The sequence below is a fragment of the Lotus japonicus genome, chromosome 6 (genome assembly GCF_012489685.1).
Source record: "Lotus japonicus ecotype B-129 chromosome 6, LjGifu_v1.2".
Classification (NCBI taxonomy): domain Eukaryota; kingdom Viridiplantae; phylum Streptophyta; class Magnoliopsida; order Fabales; family Fabaceae; genus Lotus; species Lotus japonicus.
Window position 1 is genome coordinate 65,864,399 of NC_080046.1, and position 24,679 is coordinate 65,889,077.

A 24,679-nucleotide genomic window follows, 5' to 3' on the forward strand; every position below is an offset into this window, starting at 1 on the left:
TTTAGTGTGCAGATCTTTTCAGAATAAAAATGAATATGCAGAACCATAGTTCTAGCAGAGTATCATTTGTTTTCATTGAGGTTTGTGTGAGAACCATGAAGTCCCACATTGCTCAAGAGAAGAAAGATTCTACAGTTGCTACAATATAAAAGTGTAGACCGGTGCTTTCAATAGTCACGGAGCCATGTAGTGAGCACAGAGCGAACTATTCTTTCGCCTTTTACTAAAGAATACCGTGTGCTCTCTACTTAAAGTGTGCTCTCTACTTAAAGTGGCATACGCGTCTATTTGGAAGGTGACCTTCTTTTAGAAGGTCCCTGCTAATCCAAGTTCAAAATTTTGGTTACTTGTTCAGAATAAGCTATAAGCTATTTTGATTACTCTTGGCAATAGAATTGTCATGCAAAATACTTGCTTTGTCGGTTTGGTGTGTCCTGGGCCCAAAATATAACTATTGTTCAGGGAGAGTGGGCTTGAAGAGAGTGTGTTGTTCCTAAGACAATTGAACCTCCAACACTGCTTATAAACTGTTGTTCTACCTTTGTTCTTTTCTCTAACTCCCGCATGTGGGACTTCTTATATTTCATCAGTTTTAGGTCTATTGGTGTTGTTAATTTGATTTACTCTGCAACATTATTCTTCAAGACATTTTTTTTTTGAAGGTAAGACATTACATGTATATAATGAATGATTTAATAAATAAAACTTTTGAGTGTTTGGGAGTTGTTTTGTCATGCTTGAAGGTGCTCATGTAACAACTTTTAAGCAATTGATGGAAACAATTTCAAAATTTTACAGAACTATAGAAGACATTACAAAAACTGTACTGTGAAATATAAGTTACTGTGTGTAGATCTTGGCAGAATGAAATGAATACGCAGAACTATAATTAAACATGCTATAAAATTATTTGATTTAACAGATGTGTGTGAGAAAACAATTCAGCAGATGTGTCATGTGTGTGAGAAAACAATTCAGTCCCACATTGTTTAAGAGTACGAAGTTCCTAATGTTGCTACCATATAAAATTGTAGACTAATGCTCAAATTAGTCACAAGCCATGTGGTGAGCAGACTTTTATTTATTCACTTTTTTCCGGATATCCGTCAGATATACCACTAAGTGTTATGGGAGTTAAACCCACCATAAAGTGGTAGGTCTGAAGGATATTTCGGGAAAAATGTATGTCTATACATCATTACTAAAAAATATTGTTTTAGGTTACTTGTAGAGAATAAGCTAATTTGGGTACAGGATACTCATATATTGTCATTGACATGTGTCCCTATATTATGTACAACATGGTTAACAGTGAAGTATGGTGATTGAATGAATAGAAACATGACAGAAGCAACAATACCATTAAATCTTGTGATCAAAATGTGAGATTATCTAGAAATTAGTCTTGCTTCAAGATCACTTTGTTAAACACTTTCTGAAAGATTTTGAAAAAAAGTGACATAATTAAAAACAAACAGTAATTATTTCCTTTGTGAAAATGTCTGTAATGTTATAAAAAAGTAAAAAAGAATTTTGTGACTTGTGAGCTTTATAATCCAATATATGTTAACTTGACAAGTAGCTAGATATGAACTGCTTACTTCAAGCTCATCAATTCAGATAAGTAGGGTCATATGTAGGACCTTAATTTTTGTAGTATACATATTATCTGAGATCATTGTTTTAAGGATAGTATGCATAATATAGCAGATACTAGATATAAAAACCAAAGTCCCACATTGCTCAATTAATAAATATCCAGCTATTGCTATAGTATAAAATGGTAGGCCAATGCTCAGTTTAAACACGAAGCCATGTGGTGAGCACAAAGCCAACTATTCTTTCGCCTTTTTCTAAAGAATACCGTGTGCTCTCCACTCAATATGGCGTGCGCCCATTTTTGAGAGGTGACTTTCTTAAGAAAGTCCCTACATTTAAGTTTAAAGTTCTGGCTCTTCTTATTTTGGTGAGCCTTCAGTTCAGATGAACTCTTTTGACGCATGTCAGGTCATTAGTTTAACTTTGGCATAATAAAAATGATGTACTCTTGAGAAATTTAATCAAAGAGATGTTGTAGGTATTTATTTATTGTTTACTTATATGCTTTGAAAGGATTTATTTTCGGTAAAAATTCACACGTATTTTGGAAAAATGTTACTAAATCCTGTTCCTCACCCGAGGCGAGGATCAGTAACTGGCTTCCTTTAGCTCTTTTCTCTAGTACTCGTCAAACCTCTCTCTCCGCCGCTACCCCTACCGTTCATGCCCCGCAACCGTGGGTCACTCACTCGCTTCGAGAAAGCAGGGTGTTACATAGACACCCTTAAGTATATATGCATACAAGTGACTGAGGTTGTCAGACTTGAGAGTCTACATGAACTCGTTTTGGGAAGGTAAACTCATATCGTAAAGTTGACTCGTACGAGTCTAAAAAAAAAAACTCGTACGAGTCAACCAAAAGAAAACTTAGTGAAACCTAGCATGGTGTATAAAGAACACATACTACAACCATCAAGGAGACATCAACCAAATAAATTCAACATTCAACTTCGTAATAAATCAAAGTTAAGTAAATCATATAAACAATCAAAGTACCAAGAGTGCATTATTCGCAATAAAGTCTTAAAGAGAGCTCAAAATTTGCAGCGGTGACGACAATTTCCAGCGCCGACGTGGCTTTAAAAGTTAATGAGAATGTTGGATTAAAATGAGAAACTCTATCTTTCAGTCTTCGTTGAAAACTTTTTTGAAACCCAAAATAACCCCTCTTAATACGGGGATTTACTGTAAAATTTGTATTCTCCGTGACTCGTAGACTCAGAGTGGAATCGCGAGTCTATACAAGTTTTCCGAATCAACAAGAGTTTGCTAGATTCCAGGAAATTTAGAGTTTGTTTGCGACTTGACTCATTTTGAGAACCTAGAAACGTAAAATCATAAGATGCTAAGAGTCAACTCGAGAGTTTGACAATTTTGTAAGTGACTACAAAACCACATATATCAATTTTATTTTCAAAGAGAATGAGGCTAAGCGCAGGCAGTTGTTCAAGTAGTATTACAAGAAACAAGAACTCAGCTAATACAACGTAATAATACACATCTAAGAAAGAAGCATAAAAACAAATAAGATGGCCGTGTTAAAGTCACATTTTCTTTTGTACCATTTAATTACTTCATTCATAAAGTCACCTTCATACACAAGTAGGATGGTGATAGAGCTTGACTGAAGGGAAGGGAAAAGTAAGAATTCAGAAGCAAGAATTTGAATCCAAATTTTTTAATGGAACTAGACATCTACCATCATCATTCCAAGTATAGTTTACATCAAAGAATTCACATCAAATGTATAAGCCTGGCAAGTCAAAGAAATAACCATTTCCCTTGCTTTAGAGTCTATCCAGACAAGAGAAAACACAAACTTCTATGAATTACAAGGCATGTCATAACCAAGTAACTATTGATCTTCTGTTTCTGTTTCGAATAAGTTGCAGAGTGCTTGAAATAAGATATAAAACTATGTTTGATGAAAGTTTCATATTGATAAGGCTTAATTGGATGTAAAAAATACTTATAGTCATTCTTCTAATTATAGCTTCTCCTTCTGTGATTCAGTATAATAGACATCAAATCAAATAATAGCGTTAGTATAACAAAACCACTATTAAAGTACATCTCCGTGGAGAAGCAGTGTTGAAAAATCAGAGAAAGTTGAAAATTTGTTAGAGTGGGACGTGGAGAAGATAGCACTTGACTGAAAAATGAAAACATAGCCATCTCATTTTAAAGTACATCTCCGTTATCAATATTCATTGAATATGTTACCCCTTCTAATTTCCTCCTTACTCTTTTGTTTATTAATTATAATATTATATTGCTTGTATTATGAGGAATGCAATATATAAAATGGAGATGGAAAGAACTTTGTTATCCTACTTTCACAAATAATCTCACTATACATAAGTTGCAAAGAATTAAATCGTTAAAAATGATATTGATGAGACCATCATATTCCTCAAAATGATCGACACTTGGATAAAAAACCATCATTTTAATTATATTATGAGACCTCTGTTTTTGACATCATATGCAGTACACACTTTTTGTTGCAGTATGTTTAACAAGTCTTAAAAGTAGATATTAAGCTTGTTGGAAGAGGGAACAAAGATAACGTTTTCTAAGAAGGAAACCTATAAGCAGATCAAATCTAATTTTTGTACTGGATAAAAAACATCATTCTCTTTTTAAAGAGGTTGGAAATGAATTGATGGTGGCCCATAAAATCTTACTTATAGAATATCACCGGAAAGACTATCCACATAACAACCTTGGATGGATGATATATCAAAATTGAAGTGACAAAAATTGTAGTAACAGGTTATGTAATTATGGTCCCAAATGAAGGAATGCCGATTCTAAGAAACCTGGCAAGAAAGGAAACTTGAGAATTGAGTTTGATTTAATATTCCCCTTAAGGATTACCATGCAAAAGAAACATGAGCTGAAAAAAGATACTGAATAATACTTCTAACTAGTTCAATCTTTATCTATTAATTAATGTAAATATTTAATTCCAAAATATTTACTTAATAGATAAATGTTGAATTTGTCATGAGTATTATTCATGATCTTTTTTGGTCAATACTTCTGATGTGTGATAAACTTTGATAGAATCATTAAATCAAAATTAATACCCAACCATCCTTCCTTGGCAAGTCACTTAGAAAAGCATCCCATCATTTTAGGCCACAATCACATAACCTAGTTCCACAATTTGTGTCACTTTAGTTTTGATGTCTCTTTCATCCAGTGTTGTTATGTAGAAAGTATTTCCTATAAGAGAATCTACAACCAAAGTTTTATGCGTCCATCAAATCATCTCAATCTCTTTTAAACAAAGCATGATATTAAGCTTGGTTGGAAGAAGGAACAAAGATAACGTTTTCTAAAAAAGGAAACCTATAAGCATATCAAATCTAATCTTTGTACTGGATGAAAAACCACATGCTCATTTTAAAGAGGTTGGAAATGATTTGATGGTGGCCCATAAAATCTTACTTATAGAATATCACTGGAAAGACTATCCACATAACAACCTTGGATGGATGATATATCAAAATTGAAGAGACAAAAATTGTAGGAACAGGTTATGTAATTATGGTCCCAAATGAAGGAATGCCGATTCTAAGAAACCTGGCAAGAAAGGAAACTTGAGAATTGAGTTTGATTTAATATTCCCCTTAAGGATTACCATGCAAAAGAAACATGAGCTGAAAAAAGATACTGAATAATACTTCTAACTAGTTCAATCTTTATCTATTAATTAATGTAAATATTTAATTCCAAAATATTTACTTAATAGATAAATGTTGAATTTGTCATGAGTATTATTCATGATCTTTTTTGGTCAATACTTCTGATGTGTGATAAACTTTGATAGAATCATTAAATCAAAATTAATACCCAATCATCCTTCCTTGGCAAGTCACTTAGAAAAGCATCCCATCATTTTAGGCCACAATCACATAACCTAGTTCCACAATTTGTGTCACTTTAGTTTTGATGTCTCTTTCATCTAGTGTTGTTATGTAGAAAGTCTTTCCTATAAGAGACTCTACAACCAAAGTTTTATGCGTCCATCAAATCATCTCCATCTCTTTAAACAAAACATGATATTAAGCTTGGTTGGAAGAAGGGAACAAAGATAACGTTTTCTAAAAAAGGAAACCTATAAGCATATCAAATCTAATCTTTGTACTGGATGAAAAACCACATGCTCATTTTAAAGAGGTTGGAAATGATTTGATGGTGGCCCATAAAATCTTACTTATAGAATATCACCGGAAAGACTATATCCACATAACAACCTTGGATGGATGATATATCAAAATTGAAGTGACAAAAATTGTAGGAACAGGTTATGTAATTATGGTCCCAAATGAAGGAATGCCGATTCTAAGAAACCTGGCAAGAAAGGAAACTTGAGAATTGAGTTTGATTGAATATTCCCCTTAAGGATTACCATGCAAAAGAAACATGAGCTGAAAAAAGATACTGAATAATACTTCTAACTTGTTCAATCGTTATCTATTAATTAATGTAAATATTTAATTCCAAAATATTTACTTAATAGATAAATGTTGAATTTGTCAGGAGTATTATTCATGATCTTTTTTGTCCATACTTTTGTTGTGTGGTAACTTTAATAGAATCATTAAATCAAAATTAATACCCAACCATCAATTTGTATCACTTGATGTCTCTTTCATCCAATATTGTTATGCAGAAAGTCTTTCCTATAAAAGACTCTACAAGTAAAATTTTATGCATCCATCAAATCATCTCCATCCCTTTTAAAAAGAGCATTAAGTTTTTTATCCACCACAAAGATTAGATCTTATCTATCTGTTTCTAGTTTCCTTTCTTAGAAAGGTTATCATTGCTCCCTTCTTCAAACGAAATTTAATATCAATATTCATCACCATCCTTCAACATACAACAACAAACCATTCTTTTTGAATTTGATGGTCTCATCAATATCAATCTCAAAGATCTATTCACCACCCTGCATATGTCTGAGAGGCCCAACGTTTCACACTCTTCATCCGCAACCGATGGCCTCCATTATCATCCCCCGGTCTCGAGTGAGATAAACCCTAACTCCAGCTGATTTTAAACCATACCCCACTATAGTTTATCTTTTGATTTTGTTGAAAATATACAAAGGAAGTTTCACATTGCTAAATTGAATACAAAATCGATAGGATATAAGTTGGAGAATTGCAATCTTAATGCCTTATGAGTATTATGAGTATTATAAACATGACAGAGGAAGAAAAAACAATACTCTTATTAAAAAAATATACAGGCTTTTGTAATAAATAACTCATGGAAACATTCATTGTGATCAATGATTTCTGAAATAGCAGAATAGACATAAAGCATAAAAAACGATAATAGGACTCACATTTGAGAACTCAGTGCAGCAATTATGAGCTAATGACTTTTAAGAACAAGATATAATCAGCAAGATTTAAGAGCTACCTGGTCAAGTCTATCACCAACATTTGCTCTATCAACAACCCATACCCCAAACAATCTGTTTGACAATAAAGAAATATTCAGATCATTTGTCATTTTAAATTTTAATTATTCATGAAGATAAGCAATTGCAAATTGAAATTCTGATTATACGCTTGCATGTGTGTATAACAACCCATGTGGTTCATTAAATCTCGACCGTTGATATCTTAATCAATGGCTTTATTTGCTTATAACTTTATAAAAACAATATCACATTTGCATGGATTAGCTGATTTGGAGAAATAAATTGGGGCCTAGCCACTCCTTGTAACAATTTTTTTTCTTCTTATTTTTGGTAGTTTGTTGAGAAAGCTTTAGACGGAAAAAGGAAATTATTTTGCATAATCTAAGTGTTTCCAAACACGAGCATATATACAATATAAAATAAAATTCTTTGCATAAAAAATAGTTTGGATCCATATGAGACTTGTGAAACTTAATAGACAACATCCAAAGAGGCGAGGAAGTAAATAATTAAAGGAATGAAGAACGGGTGCTTACTACCTCATTGCATGCATACCTCACGTATGTCCACCTTTTACGTACAGCAGAAGACCTAAAAGACAAGGAAAAACAGGATTAAATCAAAATAGGAAAATTAAATGTATGTTTGGCTTGACGTGTATCTTAAGGTATCAATAAAAAAATTAGTTTAATGTGAAGTGGAGAAACCGAATACCAAAACGTCAAGTTCAACGTGAAATCAAATCATGTTGAGTTTAACAAAAATCAATGTACATATTAAGAAGAAATAACAAAGTTACCTTAAAAAATAAAAATTGCATGCACAACAGTATGCTTAGTCATATTCAATTCCTTGCACCAGCTTTTGAATCATTCTCTTTTCTGAATATGGGGCTTGGGACTTCAGAACAACACTGACGGACGCAAGCGAAGGCAGAGAGGGAGGAGAGTGAAAGCAGCGGCTCTCAGAATTTTTTTGAGATATGAAACAAGGGCGTGAGTGATACCAGCACCGCTCACTTCTAAACCCTTCTTTCATATATATATATATATATATATATATATATATATATATATATATATATAGGAATTCCACAAATTTAAATATGTTATGTATAAAGTCTAAGCAAGTGGTGGAAGATAAAAGAAGAGAGAAATAAGAGGCAGAGATGACTCAGAAAGAATATTGTCCTGCTAGATGAGTCTCTACTCATATATATAGACTATTAGGGTTTGAGGGGTAGTACAAAGTACAAGGTGTAGTACAAAGATAATATTGGGTTTGGCCCATATGGTTAACCATTCATAACAAAATATATATTTTCCTTTTTTATTATTTTGATTGATTAGATTAATTTTGATTCCAAGCCTTTTTTTTTTTTAATCCAAACCTGGTTGAGAGAGATACTGGGAACCATACATTGGTCTGCTATTGTTTATAAATTGTGAATTGACTATTTTTCAGATTCATGCGTGTTTTAGGAATAAATATGATTCAATTTTGTAATGAACTAAATAATTGAATGAGAGAATCCTGATTTCTTTTTTGGGTGTTGTTATATTTGTATTTTGTTTTTATATATTCTCTATATATATGATACCATTTTATTATAGTAATGAATCTGACATTTTATTTTCTAATTATTGTAAGTTTTTTCTCTTGTTTGATATTCCTTCCTGATTTTTGTGGAATGAGAAGAAGATTTTTAGACTTTCGCCCTTTTCACTTTTGATTAGAATCAATCTACTTGTTTTCTTATGTAATCCCCCAAAAAAAAAAAAATCAATCTAGCTACTTGTCTGAAAACATCTTGATTATCGAAACTGTATATGTGTTAGGACTGAAAAGATTTATTTCCTTATTTATCTCCTTAAATTACTCTATTAGATTATCTGATCATTAGATTATTGTTAGAAATAATTATTATTTCCTCATTTATCTCCTTAAATTACTGGATTAGATTATTCTTAGAACTAATTATTCTTTCCTTATTTAAATCCTTAAATTAATATATTTCATTGTAATTATTTTCTATAAATAAAGTATGGAATTAACTAACATAATTGTGGTGAGAATAATTTCATCTTACATGATTTTTTAAAATTTTAGGCAGAATTTTGTCACAAAACTTGAAGCAAGATTTAATAAAAAGTTGTTTAATTTTGTTTTTTAAATTTTTAATGGAGAGATTCTGCAGAAATAAAATCTTAGGAAGTGAATTTCAAATTATATCAACATTTTCAAAATTTTCAAAAAATTTATGAAGAAGTAATTTACAATTTTTTTGTTGTGACAAATTCATCAAAGTTTTTTTCGGGGAGGGACTAAATTCAAAATTACATACAAAAACATGGACTAATATGACATTTAACCCTTAAGAAAAATTGAAAAGATTTTTCATAGCTTCCAAACAAGTGGGGATTTACCCACCCTTCATCCTCTCCTCACTTCCCTTCAGCCTTTCTATTAGAGAATATCAAGTAAAGATTCAAAGAAATCTCACATTAACTAGACTATGAATGTATTGCTTTCAACCTAACGTTTTGTGGTGTGTGAATTACATACTGCGATTCTCCGGGCATTAAGAACAAATTTTCCAACAAAAAACCAAGTCATGACGACTTACAAGGTCTTCCTCTCTTACCGGAAGAACCGCTCTTGTTTGCCGAATCATAATTGTATCACTATGAGTAACCAAAAGAAATAGTAATTGTGTAGCAGTATACATGATATAAAATCATTTGTTTCAACAGAGAGGTGTATGGGAACCATTCAGTCCCACATTGCTTAGGGGAAGTAAGTTCCTATTATTATGGTCCAATATATTGTTCCTATTTATCTGTCCACAGGAAGAGAATGTTCACACAAATTAAGGAAAACAATTAATTGTGTTGATTTTCATAAAAATATTATTTGTTTTTCTATATAACATTTTCGAATGTATTTTATCTTTTTTCATTTATTGTTTCTGTAAGGTCATTTCTTGGAAAAACATCAATTAATGCTCTTTTGAAACTCTAAGTTAACAGATATATAGGATTAGGAACACAATTTTTTCTTCAAAGTGGACAGTTAATAAGGAACGGATGGAGTAAATATGTAGGCTAATAGTTTGATAACTCATGGAGCCATGTGGTGAATACAGAGCGAACTACTTTTTCACCTTTTACTAAATAATACCGTGTATTCTCCACTTCAAGTGGCATACGCATATTTTTGGAAGATGACTTTCTTTTAGAAGGTCCCTGCAAATCAGAGTTCAAAGTTTGGGTTATTTAGGGAATATTTTTCTGTAATAACTCATCAACTGCATTGTCACCCAAGTGTTTGCTTTATCAGTATTTTTCTGGCATTGTTAACTTTGAGTTTCTCTGCAACAATATTCTTTATTTACATTCATATGGTTTGGGGGTATTCAGCTATGGTTTAGTCTGCAACACTATTTCAACACTATTTTAGAGTAAGTTCTGAAGTTCTTTTGTCATGTTTCTTCCTCATTGCTGAATAAACTTTTAAGCAGTTGATGGAAACAATTTCCAAATTTTACAGAACTATTAAAGGCATTAACAAAAAGAAAAGGAAAAATAAGATTATGATGACAGCACCATGATCGATCGATATCAAACCAAGTACCTGCTAGCAGTTTTGTTCAAAAAATTAAATTATAAGGATAACTTTGCACAAGAAGTAATAGAATTCGAGAGACCTGACGCAACTCAAAAGATAACTGAAGAGGCGAGGATTGTCTTCCCACTTATAAGCACTTTAGTAGTCATATCTTTAAACAATGTGGGACTTAACAAGGTGAAACATAAATTAAAATATGCTCTATGATTTCCATTAACAAAAAGCAAACACATACTTCTACAAATAACAAATGTACAGAGAAATAAGCTAATGATACTCTAGATTGTGCAAAATAACTTGTGCTTGGGAAGGCATAAACTAAAACAAGAAATCAGCATTCTTGGGACTGAGCAGGAAACGCTGAACTTTCTGACGTCTTCTCTTGAAGCAATGGCATGGTGTTTGACCTTTGAACATTTGACACTTCATGCTCACTGTCTTCCTCAAATCTATCCACACTATGCAAAAATATTCCTGACATAATTTACATGAATCACAACACACTAGTTCAGGATTTACCATTTGATTATGATTATCCTGAATAATAACATGTCGAAAGAATTAATATCAAGAATTCTTTGTCATAAATCAACAAAAAAAATTCCATGATGACATACCTATAAACCATATTCCAGCTGCCGGAAACAATATGGCTGTTAGAATCAATGAAGTCACTCTCCAGTTGTTAATGCTATCCTGCAGATTGCATGAACAATCATCAGAACCTTGTATATCACAGTACATTCTGAGACCTGTAATTTTCTCAGCATCTCCGCCTCTCACCCTCTGTTTGCCAAGTAATGGACATTTAAACAATTAAACTGTGAAGTTATTTGAATTAGAACAGCCAATTTTTGGGGATAAATTTTAAGTCATTCACACCTCTTAAAATGTATGATGAGTTTATGACCATTAATGCAATTAATGTAAACTATGTTAGGCTTATGACATTGAGGAGAACACTTCCAATACAAATGAAATGATGGATTAAACTTAAGAAATCTCCAGAGAGGAATTAGGCCTCTTAAGGAGAGGTTGTTATTGTTGTTATGATTAGTTAGTAGAAGTGTAGAACGATAGTTAGTTGAAGGAAGAGAGTTAATTAGCATTAGTTAAGTAACCGTTAGTTAGTTAGTTAATAAGTTAGTTAGAGTGAGGAGATAGATGTTATAAATAAAAGGGAGAGGGAAATAGAAGGTATCTAGATTGTAATCAGGGATACTTGGGAGAGTTCTGATATCTCGAATACCAGAACCATCGCTAATCTTGAATTACAATCATTGTTCTTCTCATTCACTGCTAGTACCTATCATCTCCCTAAATATTCTATCAACCCATCCCTGTCCCAAGGGCCATAATATGTAGTTTTGACTCTGAAAAGAAACAATTTCCACCTTGGCAACCCTAATCAACAACTTCAAAGTAAAAACGATGCTGATTGTTCAGCAATTCTGCTTAAGTTAACTAAAATCATTAGCGAAAGGATTGCTGAGGCAGTAATGCACTTGAAAACATGTTACTTAACAAATAAAACTATAAAGGCAGGTTGCAAAAAAGGGGGCTAAACTATTAAAGGCGAACCTCGAGAACTCCAACTAGAGGCGAGGAAGGTACATCTCCAAAGACATGAATAGTAACAATACCCATAGCCATAGATAGAGGTCTCATACTTGGTTCAACACAATGGAGACATACAAAATTCACAGGACCCTGAAAAAAATCGCAAGCCTCCGGTCAGGCTTACAAGATGGTTTCTGTGGAGCAATTGTAATCAAATGGATCTCAGCTCATACATAAAAATACAGAAGTCAGGATTTTTCTAATCTAGATATGATATACAACCTCAGCACTCTAAGGGCCCGTTTGGTGGTCAGGATAGGATATGATAGGAATGATATGTGAACAGGATAGCAACAGGATAGGATAAGAGCAGGATAGACTCTTATCATATCCTGCACATGATAAAGACAAGATATGGTAAGGAAAAATGTATCAGATTTATATTTGAATAAAAAATATATTTAAAATTGATCATTCTATTAAATTTAATTCATTTACATTTTCATGAATGCGTCTATATTTTAAAATAAATAAAATTAATTTAAATTTTATTAATTAGTCTTTTTTTTTTGAAGATAGCCTATATTTCAAATAAAATTATGCAGTTAACCAATTGGTTTTCACTTAGTTGTGACACGTGATAATTAACAATAAAAATTAACTAAATTAAGAATATTATTATTTCAAAAGTACTTTATGTTTTAATTATAAATTATTATACAAGTAGATAAGTAGTTTTAAATAATAGGAGATGAAAATAAAAAATTAATCTATTACTATTAAAAAATCAATATTTGTAATCAATGGTTTTCACTTAGTTGTGACACGTGATAAACAATAAAAATTAACTAAATTAAAAATATTATTATTTCAAAAATATTTTATATTTAAATTATTATATAAGTAGATAAATAATTTTTAAATAGTAGGAGATGGAAATATTAAATTAGTCTATTATTATTAATAAATTAGTATTTGTAAGTGAGTAGTCTATTTTACTATTTATGAATAATAATTTTATTTATTTTTTATTTTAGTTAAATTAATATTTTACATTTATTAATTAATATTATTATTAATTATATAATATTAAAATAAATTAATTTGGAGTTAGGATACTGAAATAAAATATATAACTGGTATCCTATCCTGTTCTATCCTAGCTCTCCCCTCAGGATAACTTTTACACATGATTGACAGGATAGGATAGGAGACAGGATAGTGTTATCCTATCCTGCTGGCGCAACAAACAACATATAACAACAGGATATGATTATTATCCTGTCCTATCCTATCTTGTCCTGGCCACCAAACGGGCCCTAAAAGATTATCTTTCAAGTTTCAGGATAATATTATCTTGTCAAATTGATATAAAGAGGCAGGGATGTCCACCGTATACTAATAGACTGAAGAGAAAGAAGGGACAAAAATCATCTACTCCAGAGAACAGAACAAGCATTGATTCACTGATTAAAATTAAAAAAAAAAACAACTAATCATACAATGAGATTCAGTTCTCAGAGAGCTAGTTTGCATCTAATTTTTCAAATTTTAAGGAAGTTTCACTTAATAACACATTTATTCATCGAGAACTTAACTAGGAAAGACCAAGATCAAATGCTTAGTATACAGAGGAAAACTCAGAATCTATAGAATATTCATTGATTATAAGCATGTAAAAGAATATTGCTTCAAAATAACAATAAAAAACTTAAGGATTTTCCTCGTATGGAGGGAAGGTACCTGAGTGGCAAAAACAAGAAGTTCACCGATACAGAAAAGAGCTAGGAAGCCATACATGCTTCTGCATAAGAAGGCACCAAAACAAAGTGCTGCCCCAAGAAATGTTGTTATTGAGAGAAGCTGCAAAAGAATTTAATTTAGAGTGTTTAGTACTATGACAGAGCAATGAAAGGGAAACAAAATGCTTGGGTAAAAGTGTAAAACATAATTTGCCTATATCAGATGGGACATGCATTCCAGTATCATACAAAGGACTTCAAATATATGATTACATACTATTGTAAGGAACATACTATCATGTTCATAAGATTACATACTATTGTAAGGAACACTCAAGTATATGTTTCTGAGATCAACAGGTGAACTGGTAGGGTAAAGGTAAATAGGCAACAGATTCAAAAGATAAAACTAGTGCACTGAGAAACGCGTAATAAAAAGGTATAAAAAAAGGAATGCCAGAACCCTTCTCTTAATTTGAATACCAACCTTAAATGCATTTGATAAGGTGTTAGTCATAAAATCCAAAACAAAGCCTCCAGCTATTGTGCCCACTATTCCGCATACAATTGTAATTCCTCCAAATATCAAATCTGCATCATTCTACCGGAGCAAACAAAGTCAATATTACAACAACATAAATGAGAAAGTAGTAAAATCGTATAATAGTAAAATAATATGGATGAATCTCACCATCTTATATATGTTATAGACTGCTTTGGGCCCCCAATATGCGTAAGCACCTAATACAAAGTTGTATGCTGCATAACCTATGGATAGATATTCAACTTATGGAGTTAAATGACTGACCAGATATGATAAAACAATATGATGGCCAACAAAAATAGAATGCATATATCATATAGGATATAAAGATATGAAGTTCACAGGGAAGTAACTGATAGAATAAGGAATATTCTATATTCTATCAGTAACCAATCCACATAGAAGCTTCTGACATGAAATTACTAACAAGGTAAAGTACATTTTATGAAATTAGTTGATGCATACAGTGGATCAGTGGGAGGAAGAAGTACCAAGAACACTGACAACATAAACCTTATTAAGCAAAAGCACTTTCATATCTTTAAAAATCCTTGAGAACTGATCAAACCCCTTGGTCGCAGATTTCGACCTAGAATAATAATCAATCAAATAGAATGTTGAATACATCAGCCACAAAAGATGGATGTTGGATAGTAAAAGACACAATAAATCAATGAGAAAGTAGTTATTTCAGAAGGTAACCATTCTTACTTGGAACAGTCATTTGAGCTTCTATCTCTGAACTCTTCCTTTATTAAGGCCAGGGACTCGTCGCCATTAGATGGGTCCGTAACTTTGAATCAAACGAGTGAATTTTGTTAAGGCTAATAAAGAGATATTGTGAATTAGAAAAGCCAATGTAACAAACCTAAATTTTCAGTTACTTGCAATATATTAGGTGGGGAATGAGTATTAATCAGACTATCAACTCTACATTTCTATTTTCCCTAAAAGAAAAAGAATATTACTTCTCACAAAACCAGGAAAGGGGGAATAATGGAATACACACTTCCGACATGGAAATTTCTCCGAGAAAAATAGTAGATTTGGTTAATAAACTCTCAGTATCTTCTAAAAAGTAAAACTTCTAAGAATTGGTATAGGGATTGACATGGGGCAATGGTACTTAAAAAATAGAGATTTTGTGTTTATAGTATAAAGTTTATACTTTAGATAATTTGTAGTTCTTAGTGTACCTTGAACTCCTGACAGGACTGTCTCAGGTGCCAATGCCTTTTTTGAATCAGCAGGTGCAATACCTGGATCCAAAAGTAGTTTACAGATAGAAAACAATAATAGGGGTTTCAAAGAAATCAAAGCAAGACAGATGTGAACCTTTCAACTGCAAAGGCTTCATACAGAATCCTGAAATAGCAAATGGAAGCATCAATAAAGACTCTGCCCAAAATGCATAACGCCAACCAAAATAACTCCCAACCTGTTAACAATCACATAAAGAAAAAAATAGGGAGGTCAAGTAATTTACATACTTCAAAAGAAGAAGCAAAATACAAAAGTTGATTGTGTTTTAGTATTTGAGAGTATCTTAAGTTATCTTAAGGGTTGTAATCCAATGTTTGTTTTTCCTAAAAGGATAATGTATTGTTTATATATAAAAGGGAACGAAAAGATTGTCATTCCAAATTAATTATAAACCTACTTTCTACTAAATAAAAACTTCTAAAATTTTTTCATTGTCATTTACCGTTTTTAACTCAACAGTGGTACGAAAACTCTGATATAAACTTACCAAACCACCATAGACATAGCCAAGGGCATATCCTGATGGTATACACATGCAAAATATTCCAAGCCATGCTGTTTTCTGATACAGGTAGGCACTAGTATGAGACAGAGTTTTGCACCAGGAAGAAAAAAGAAAAAAAGAAGAAAAAAGAACAGCAAGTAATTATATAACAAATGGCAATCCAATTGCGAAGAAGGATATATAAAGACTTCATCCAGTTATAAACCCTTAAAATATTGAAACGAAGCAAAAAGTGCATCATTTCATTTCAAAAGCATGACTTGATTCTTGACTCTGATTATATAAAGATCTTTAGAAAATGGAAAGAAACAAACCTGAGCAGCTGGAGCATTGTCATCAATAAAAGGTGCTGCAAGACTTATAAACGAAGCCTCACCAACACCAAGCATCCTATGGAGAATAATGAAAGCACTAGTGAAACTTAAGACAATTCTTCTTATATTTTGTACTATTATTTAACTCCTCCAAATCAAAATCGCATAACTTGAAAAAAAAGGAAATTCGACCACTTACATGCGACAGACTGAAATGGACCAAAAATTAAAAGAAAACCCACAACACAACGTTGCAAGAGTCCAAACTGACAATCCAACTCCAATAAGTCTAAATGGATTTACACTGCAAAATATAAGAATTGCGAACGAATTCATTTGCAAGTTAATGATATTAGCTACAAATCACAATAATCATACATGCTGCACATATCTGAAAGATATAAGGTCAGAAGTTCTTGTTATTCCTTATTATGTCTATCAAACATAAGCAGTTCAGTTTAATGGAAAAAATGACCAATAAATTTACAGTCATACTGTTACCAATTTAAGATACTTTGCTCCACAAACATTTTAGTTATATGGTTTCATTTAAAAATGTGAAAATCATAGCCAAAAGGATTGCATCAAGTACACACAAATTGCATGTCAAGAAGGCCGATTTGAAATTCAATATAATTGATTTGTGGTTGTGTAAAAACCTGTTCACCTTTCAGAAGTTTCATTCATTTACATCCTATCTTCTGAAGAATTAATACACTGAACTGAATATCTAATCTAATAAATGTGTAATGATAAAAATAGCATTCATCTAACTGCAACACAAATAATTGAACTTACTATCTTTTCGCCAGAGTGGCAAATATTGGAGAAGCAACAAGAAGTCCAACCATAAAAGCAGATGATAAAACTCCATCTTCAAAATCGTTCAAGTTAAATTCCCCCCTACACACATGGAGAGAAACATATTGTCAAAAACTAGTCAATTGCTGAAAATTTACTTCAGCAGATTACAGTATTAATGTCATGGCATAGGATACAAGTAAAAGCTCAAACAGGCAACAGTTATAGTTATCTCCCATACCATAAAGTCAAGTCTACGCCTTGATAGGTGATGTGCCTCATGCCATAGTGATAAGCATGCATAACATAGGACAAAGACTAGGTTTGCAAGCAAACAAAATCCCCAAAATTTCTTTCTCACCTTATTGCAATAATTTAAGGATATCTTGCATGAATCACATGAATCATGTTTTTCCAGTCACTAGTTTTGTTTGACAATGATTGAGGATACACATGCAAAATATAACCGATAATTATGATTAATTTTGAGTAGCATTTCAGATTTCCTATCATGTGAGAACTGCCTTTCAAAATATGTAAAGGTAAAATCTTTGGTTTCCTGATCCAATTAGCTTAATTATTTTGGAAAAGTACCCCTCCTGAAAATTGGAATAAAACCAACAACTTGAAATCACATTGCATGGAAAATTGAAGGCCTAGAGATAAGAGAAGTGGTCACTCCTAAGTGTATCTTACTGTATTCCTGTGCCAGAAGTGCAGGTACCACCTTCAGTGCAACTTCCTCTGCTTCCATTAACACCATTGCTTGCTATTGCTCCTCGATCCAAATAGTTTAACATGTTAATCATACAAAAGGTAGCAAGTAGCCTACAAAACAAGATAAAAGAGATTAAACAACAGCAACAACAACATGAAAACATGAAGAATAGAGAAGGTACATTACCTCTTAGGTGTGAACCACGATGTTGCGGGAATCATGGTGGATGTCTGGATGAGATGAGTTTCTCCACAGATTAAGAAAGCATGGTTGAGAGGAAATAAGGCCCTGCCATCCCGTCATAACACTTTGACACCTAACTTTCTCACTCTGACAATACTAGACGTACTCTTCCACTGTAGAAAATTGTAATGTCACACTAATTTCACCATGAAAGTACTCCCTCCGCTCTTTTTTATAAGAAAATTTTGACAAAATCACACAAATCAAAGAAACTAATACTTTTATAAAATAAATTATTATGCTTAATTTCAATGATGTCTTTTCCTTTTCACAAGAACAATTATGCTAATTACCATAAACGTTGACAATACCTATTGGGTGTTTGCAATTTCCATCCAACTTTTTGCATGGGGAATATGTCAATTTGCATTGGAATAAATTATTTGACTTAATTTTATAAGATTGTTTCTTATAAAAATAACCAACAAAAATTGTCAAAGTGTTTCTTATAAAAAGGATCGGAGGGAGTAAAAGATATGATAAGAAAAAAAGGAAAATGTTTTCTTCACACCTCATTTTGAGGTGGAAGGAGGTGGAGGAGGAGAGAGATAAGAAGAAAATAAAAAGTAAGAGGAAGAAAGTATGAGATGTGATAGATAATAAGAGGAGAGAGGTAGAAACAAAAATAGGTGGAAATGAAGTGTTTAAAAGATGAGGTGTATATATATCATTACTCAAAGAAAAAAAGATAAATAAGATAAAAGAGTGAGTGAAGTCTTAATATATGACATGACAGTTTGCATTGAAAACGTTGAGTGTCTGAGTGGTACTTACTCAATCTGTGAAGCATAAAAGTCGTGACGTCGTCTTCTTTCCCTTCGCACCTAAACATACTTCTTTTTTTATTTTGGTTTTGTCTCCCTGAATTTTGTTATTATTTCTACTACTTATACTAAGCTACTATTTAGTTTCCACTTTAATTTTTCTTTTATATTTACCTCATGTCATCACCAATTTGGAAAAGGTTCCATATTGCTCTCAATAAATATCATTTCTTAGATTCGGATTTGTGCTTTCATTCTTACAGTAGCCTAAATTACTTACCACCACTAGACGAACACGTTGTCAAATGATAATTTTTCTAATACTTGTGTAAAAAATAGAAATAATAAACTAATTCAATTTATAAAATTTAGACTTTTAAAATTATAAAATGTTAATATTTTTATTCATACTTTAAAGCAATATGAAAAAATCAAAAGAAAAAATTTATTATTCTTTTATAAACGTTCAATAGAAAAAAAAGTGTAAGAGTAAAGTATTTTTCTACATAAATTTGTCAATATTTAACTTTAAGGTTTCCTTTCATGAAAATATCTATATATAATTCTTTGGAAAGTTAAATTTTTTGAAATAAATCTGTAACTTCCCAAAATGTAAAAAAAAAATTGCTTTTAAAGTTTAAGTTCTGAAGTGTGATACACAAGAAAATAATTTTTAAGAACTGTTTTTTAGAACAATACAAAAGAAAACTTGTTTGATAATTAGATTTTGAAAATTGTTTTGGAAATAAAAAAAAACAAAAAAACTTGTTTGATAAATTTGTTCCAAAAACATGTTTGCGAAACAAAAAAAAATAGAAAACTCGTTTGGGTTCATCCTTAGGGGAAAAATCGTTATTAACATAAATTTATTGAATCAAATTAATTTTCTTCATAAGATTTTTATTTGAACTTTCTTCATATATTTTTATAAAATTTTTGTTGTAAAATTAATTTGGGCTTTCCAAAGAGGTGTGCTATACTTCTTGAATGCCATCTTATATACTATCCTTTTCACCATTTACATGATCCCAGTGTTGAAAAGTATTAATCTTCAAGCTCATTTTCTTCAACTGTATTTTGTGGGTCTTGAGTGGAGGAATGATGAAGCATTCCAATTGCAAAAGTACTTCTATTGAATATGACACCCAATAACTTAAGATGCTCATAGTCACATCTTTTCTTCATAAATTGAGCAGCATCTATATGTGTCTAAATTCCAAAATAATACAATTAGTCAATTCTGCTTCCAAAGTGAATAAAACAACGAGAAATTGAAGCTTTTGCTTTCAATAACTTATCACAACTAGGATCACCCTTCTTTGCTTTTGATGCCCAACGAAGAAACAAACAAAGGAATAGGTTCAACACCCTTTAAGTATTAGGAGATAATTCAGAAGTTAGTTTGACAGTTAGATTAGTTAATTGGTTGTTAAGGAGTTGTTAGTCTGTGCACTGTATATAAACAGGTGTACTGTGTAATTGAGTAATAATTGAATAACAGAAATTTTCTCAGCACAATCTCTCTCTCGTTTTCTCTCTTTCTCCTGTGTGTTCAGTTTACATCTTAGAGTCTTCCTCCCTAACAAACTGGTATCTAGAGCCTTTGATCCTGCTGAGGGTGAACATGGGTCAGAATACTGGGAATTTCCCAGCGAATCTTCCAGTTCTCACTGGCAAGAACTGGAATAGGTGGTGTACCCAAATGAAAGTGATTCTTGCATATCAAGAGGTGCTTGAGATTGTGGAGAAAGGGTATTCTGCAATTCCTCAGAATCCCACCGAAGAGCAGAAGAATGCCCACAAGGAGAATCGGAAGAAAGATTGCAAGGCGATGTTCTTTCTTCATCAATGCGTGGACAGTGCTCACTTTGAGAAGATTGCAAGTGCTGCAACATCGAGTGAAGCCTGGAAGATCCTGGAAACGACGAATGAAGGAGCAGATCAACTCAAGAAGATGAAGCTCCAAACCATGAGGAGACAGTTCGAACTGATGCAGATGGAGGATAATGAAAAAGTTGCTGATTTTTTCAATCGGGTAATCACTTTGACGAATTCCATGAAAGCTTGTGGCGAAAAGATTGTTGATCAGGGTATTGTTGAGAAAATTCTCCGAACCCTAACCCCCAAATTCGATCACATTGTTGTGGCTATTGAGGAATCCAAGAAAATCGAAGAACTGAAGGTTGAAGAACTTCAGGGATCCCTTGAAGCACATGAGCAGAGGCTCATGGAGAGGTCGAATGCGAAGCCAGCAGAGCAAGCACTACAAGCTGAATCATCCAGAAGAGGTGGTTCTCATGGAAAAGGGTCCTTTCGTGGAAAAGGAAGAGGACGTGATTACAGAAGCAACTCCGACAAGCGTTCTCACAATCAGGAATCGAACAAGAATGATCAAGAACAGGGTGAATCCTCCGTGCGAAGAGGAGGGTCTTCGAATTGGAGAGGAAGCAAACGGAAAATTGATCGTAAGAAGATTCGTTGCTTCAATTGCAACAAGATTGGGCACTTTTCATCTGAGTGCAGTGCACCACCAAGCAATTCTCATGGCAAGAACAGTGATGAAGCTCACATGGCCAAAGAGGAAGCTGAAAAGGATTCTGAGGATGATCCTTTAACCCTGATGATGATTGTTGATGACGACTCTTTAAACAACGATGAAGCTCACATGGCCAAAGAGGAAGCTGAAAAGGATCCTGAGGAAGATCTTTTGACTCTGATGATGAATGCTGATGAAGATCCTTCAAACCTGATGATGATTGCTAATCAAGAGTGCAGCCGTGATGGGATTTGGTACTTTGACTCTGGTTGCTCAAACCACATGACTGGGCAACGAGAATGGTTGGTCAATTATGATTCGACAAGGAAAAGCACAATTCGATTTGCTGATCACAGAGTCATTGCTGCAGAAGGATCTGGAAATGTCATGGTGAAAAAGAAAGATGGGAGACAAGCAGTAATCACAGATGTACTCTATGTCCCTGGCATGAAGAACAATCTGATTAGTGTGGGACAGTTGGCAGAAAAGGGTTTCTCTGTGAAGATAGGGAAAGGGTTCATGGAGGTCTTTGATGAATCAGAAGAGATGGTTTTAAAGATCCCACAAGCTAAGAACAGAACCTACAAGGTATACTTGGAAACCTCTGAATCTCAATGTTTTTCTGCTGCTATTCTTGTTGATAATGCTTGGCTATGGCACCTAAGATTAGGGCATTTGAATTTTAGAGATATTAGATTGCTGAAATCTAAATCAATGGTCCATGGATTACCTTACATTCAAATTCCCAATAAGGTTTGTGACAAATGCTTAATTAGTAAACAACCTAGGAGTTCCTTCAGTTCCTACACCCCCTCAAGAGCCAAGGATTTACTCAATGTAGTGTACTCAGATGTGTGTGGACCAATTGAGGTGTCAACAGTGGGTGGAAACAGATACTTTGTCTCCTTTGTAGATGAGTTCTCTAGAAAAATTTGGTTATATCTGATTAAGGCCAAGAGTGATGCATTTGTCATGTTTAAAACTTTCAAGAGTTTGGCAGAAAAACAGTCAGGGAAATTCATCAAGGTTCTTAGAACCGATGGAGGAGGTGAGTTTACTTCTAGGGAATTTGATGACTTCTGCAAAGTACAAGGAATTTCCCATGAAGTCACAGCACCCTACACCCCTCAACACAATGGGATGGCTGAGAGGAGGAATAGGACCATTTTCAATATGGTCAGAAGCATGCTAAGAGGAAAGAATTTACCACAATATCTCTGGGGGGAAGCAGCTGCTACTGCTGCATACATCTTGAACTGATGCCCCACAAAGAGATTATATGGCAAAGTCCCTGAGGAAGTGTGGACTGGGATCAAGCCTTCTATCAGTCATCTCAGGATTTTTGGATCCTTATGCTACAGGCATATTCCAGATCAGAAAAGGCAGAAACTTGATGATAAAAGTGAGCCAATGATACTCATCGGCTACAACCCTACTGGTTCCTATAAACTTTTCAATCTTGTGACAAAGAAGATCCTTTATAGTCGAGATGTGCATTTTGATGAAGCTGGGTTTTGGGAAGACATTGATGATACAATCAAGTCTACACAATTGCATTTTGACTGGGAAGAAGAAGTAAGGACTGAAACTGAGAATACTTAAGTTGTGCCTCAATCTGCAACTGAGGGAACCAGATCTGCCAGGGTGAGGAATCCATCAATTAGGCTCAGAGATTATCATATTTTTCAGGACAATGAGGTCACTGAGGAAGGAGATCTGATGCAACATATGGCCTTAATGGCTGGTGCTGAACCAGTCACATTTGAAGAAGCCAACATAAACAGAACTTGGAGGCATGCAATGGAAGAAGAAATCAGATCCATAGAGAAAAATAGAACTTGGGATCTGGTTGACTTACCTCCAGGAAAGGTTCCTATTGCTGTGAAATGGGTGTTCAAGACTAAACTGAAGCCTGATGGCACCATTGCCAAACACAAAGCCAGACTAGTTGCAAGAAGAAAGGGCTTAACTATGAGGAGGTCTTTGCACCTGTGGCTCGAATGGAAACAGTAAGGCTGATTGTTGCTCTTGCTTCTTGGTGGAACTGGACCTTATGGCAATTAGATGTGAAGTCAGCCTTTCTAAATGGTCAATTGGAGGAAGAAATTTACATTCAACAGCCACAAGGCTTTATTTCAACTGGCAAAGAAAGCAAAGTTTTGAAACTGAGGAAGGCTTTATATGGCCTGAAGCAAGCCCCTAGGGCATGGAACAAAAGAATAGACACCTTCTTTGTACATTCAGGCTTCATGAAGTGCACTAGTGAACATGGTGTCTATGTGAAGATGATGAATCAGGTTGATGTTCTGATTATTTGCTTATATGTAGATGATCTCTTGATAACTGGCACTAGCTTATCAGGGATTGAAGAGTTGAAGACATCCTTAAAACAGGAATTTGAAATGTCTGATCTAGGAACCTTGACTTACTTCCTAGGCATAGAGTTTGTTCACACTGAGAGGGGTGTTTTAATGCATCAAAAGAAGTACATTTCTGAAGTCTTGAAGAGGTTCAATATGCAGAATTGTAACAGTGCTGAGACTCCAGCTGAGATCAATTTGAAACTTGATAAAGGAGAAGGTGAACCTGCTGCAGATGACACTGTTTTCAGACAAATTGTGGGAAGCTTGAGATTCATTTGTCATACTAGGCCAGAGATTTCCTATGCTGTTGGCTTAGTAAGCAGGTTCATGAGCAACCCGAGACAATCACACTTGATGGCAGCCAAGAGGGTCCTAAGATATCTGAAAGGAACACAAGGTTATGGTGTTTTATTTCCTCATCAGGAAAGAGAAGGAACCGGGCTACAACTTGTGGCCTATTCAGACTCGGACTGGTGTGGAGATCTACTTGATAGGAGGAGCACCATGGGATATGTGTTTCTGATCTGTGGAGCTCCTGTGTCTTGGTGTTCAAAAAAGGAATCTGTTGTGGCCCTGTCTACATGTGAGGCTGAATACATTGCTGCTTGTTCTGCAGCATGTCAAGCAGTGTGGTTATCTACCTTGCTCAGAGAT

General features: G+C 33.5%; 1 protein-coding gene, 1 long non-coding RNA gene, 2 other non-coding genes and 1 pseudogene across 6 annotated transcripts; 3 read left to right on the plus strand and 2 right to left on the minus strand.

The window, feature by feature from the left end:
- The first annotated feature begins 179 nt into the window (after window positions 1-179).
- On the plus strand, window positions 180-317 carry LOC130727204 (U5 spliceosomal RNA; annotated as a pseudogene).
- A 1,335-nt stretch (window positions 318-1,652) lies between these two features.
- LOC130721912 (uncharacterized) lies at window positions 1,653-8,112 on the minus strand. The gene is made up of 3 exons (XR_009013695.1): window positions 7,845-8,112; window positions 7,585-7,636; window positions 1,653-7,096 (listed from the first exon to the last, which is right to left on the minus strand). It is a non-coding gene; the product is annotated as an uncharacterized LOC130721912 (long non-coding RNA).
- LOC130727201 (U5 spliceosomal RNA) lies at window positions 1,811-1,928 on the plus strand. Its single transcript, XR_009015228.1, has one exon. It is a non-coding gene; the product is annotated as a U5 spliceosomal RNA (small nuclear RNA).
- Window positions 8,113-10,171: 2,059 nt separating the features above from the next.
- LOC130727203 (U5 spliceosomal RNA) lies at window positions 10,172-10,290 on the plus strand. The gene has a single exon (XR_009015230.1). It is a non-coding gene; the product is annotated as a U5 spliceosomal RNA (small nuclear RNA).
- Window positions 10,291-10,769: 479 nt separating this feature from the next.
- LOC130725911 (probable sphingolipid transporter spinster homolog 2) lies at window positions 10,770-18,493 on the minus strand. 3 transcript variants are annotated; one of them, XM_057577098.1, is made up of 16 exons: window positions 18,306-18,493; window positions 18,098-18,229; window positions 17,399-17,503; window positions 16,800-16,904; window positions 16,601-16,676; window positions 16,269-16,343; window positions 15,854-15,956; window positions 15,715-15,777; window positions 15,230-15,311; window positions 15,010-15,107; window positions 14,666-14,742; window positions 14,462-14,575; window positions 13,976-14,095; window positions 12,254-12,382; window positions 11,290-11,458; window positions 10,770-11,146 (listed from the first exon to the last, which is right to left on the minus strand). In XM_057577098.1, exons 1-16 carry the CDS (start codon window positions 18,338-18,340, stop codon window positions 11,004-11,006), a joined length of 1,626 nt encoding a protein of 541 aa, XP_057433081.1. In that variant the 5' UTR covers window positions 18,341-18,493; the 3' UTR covers window positions 10,770-11,003. The 3 variants fall into 3 exon arrangements, with proteins under 3 accessions (XP_057433081.1, XP_057433082.1, XP_057433083.1); XM_057577099.1 differs by having other exon boundaries at window positions 11,290-11,368; window positions 18,306-18,490; XM_057577100.1 differs by lacking the exon at window positions 12,254-12,382 and having other exon boundaries at window positions 11,290-11,368; window positions 18,306-18,492.
- Between the last annotated feature and the right edge of the window lie 6,186 nt (window positions 18,494-24,679).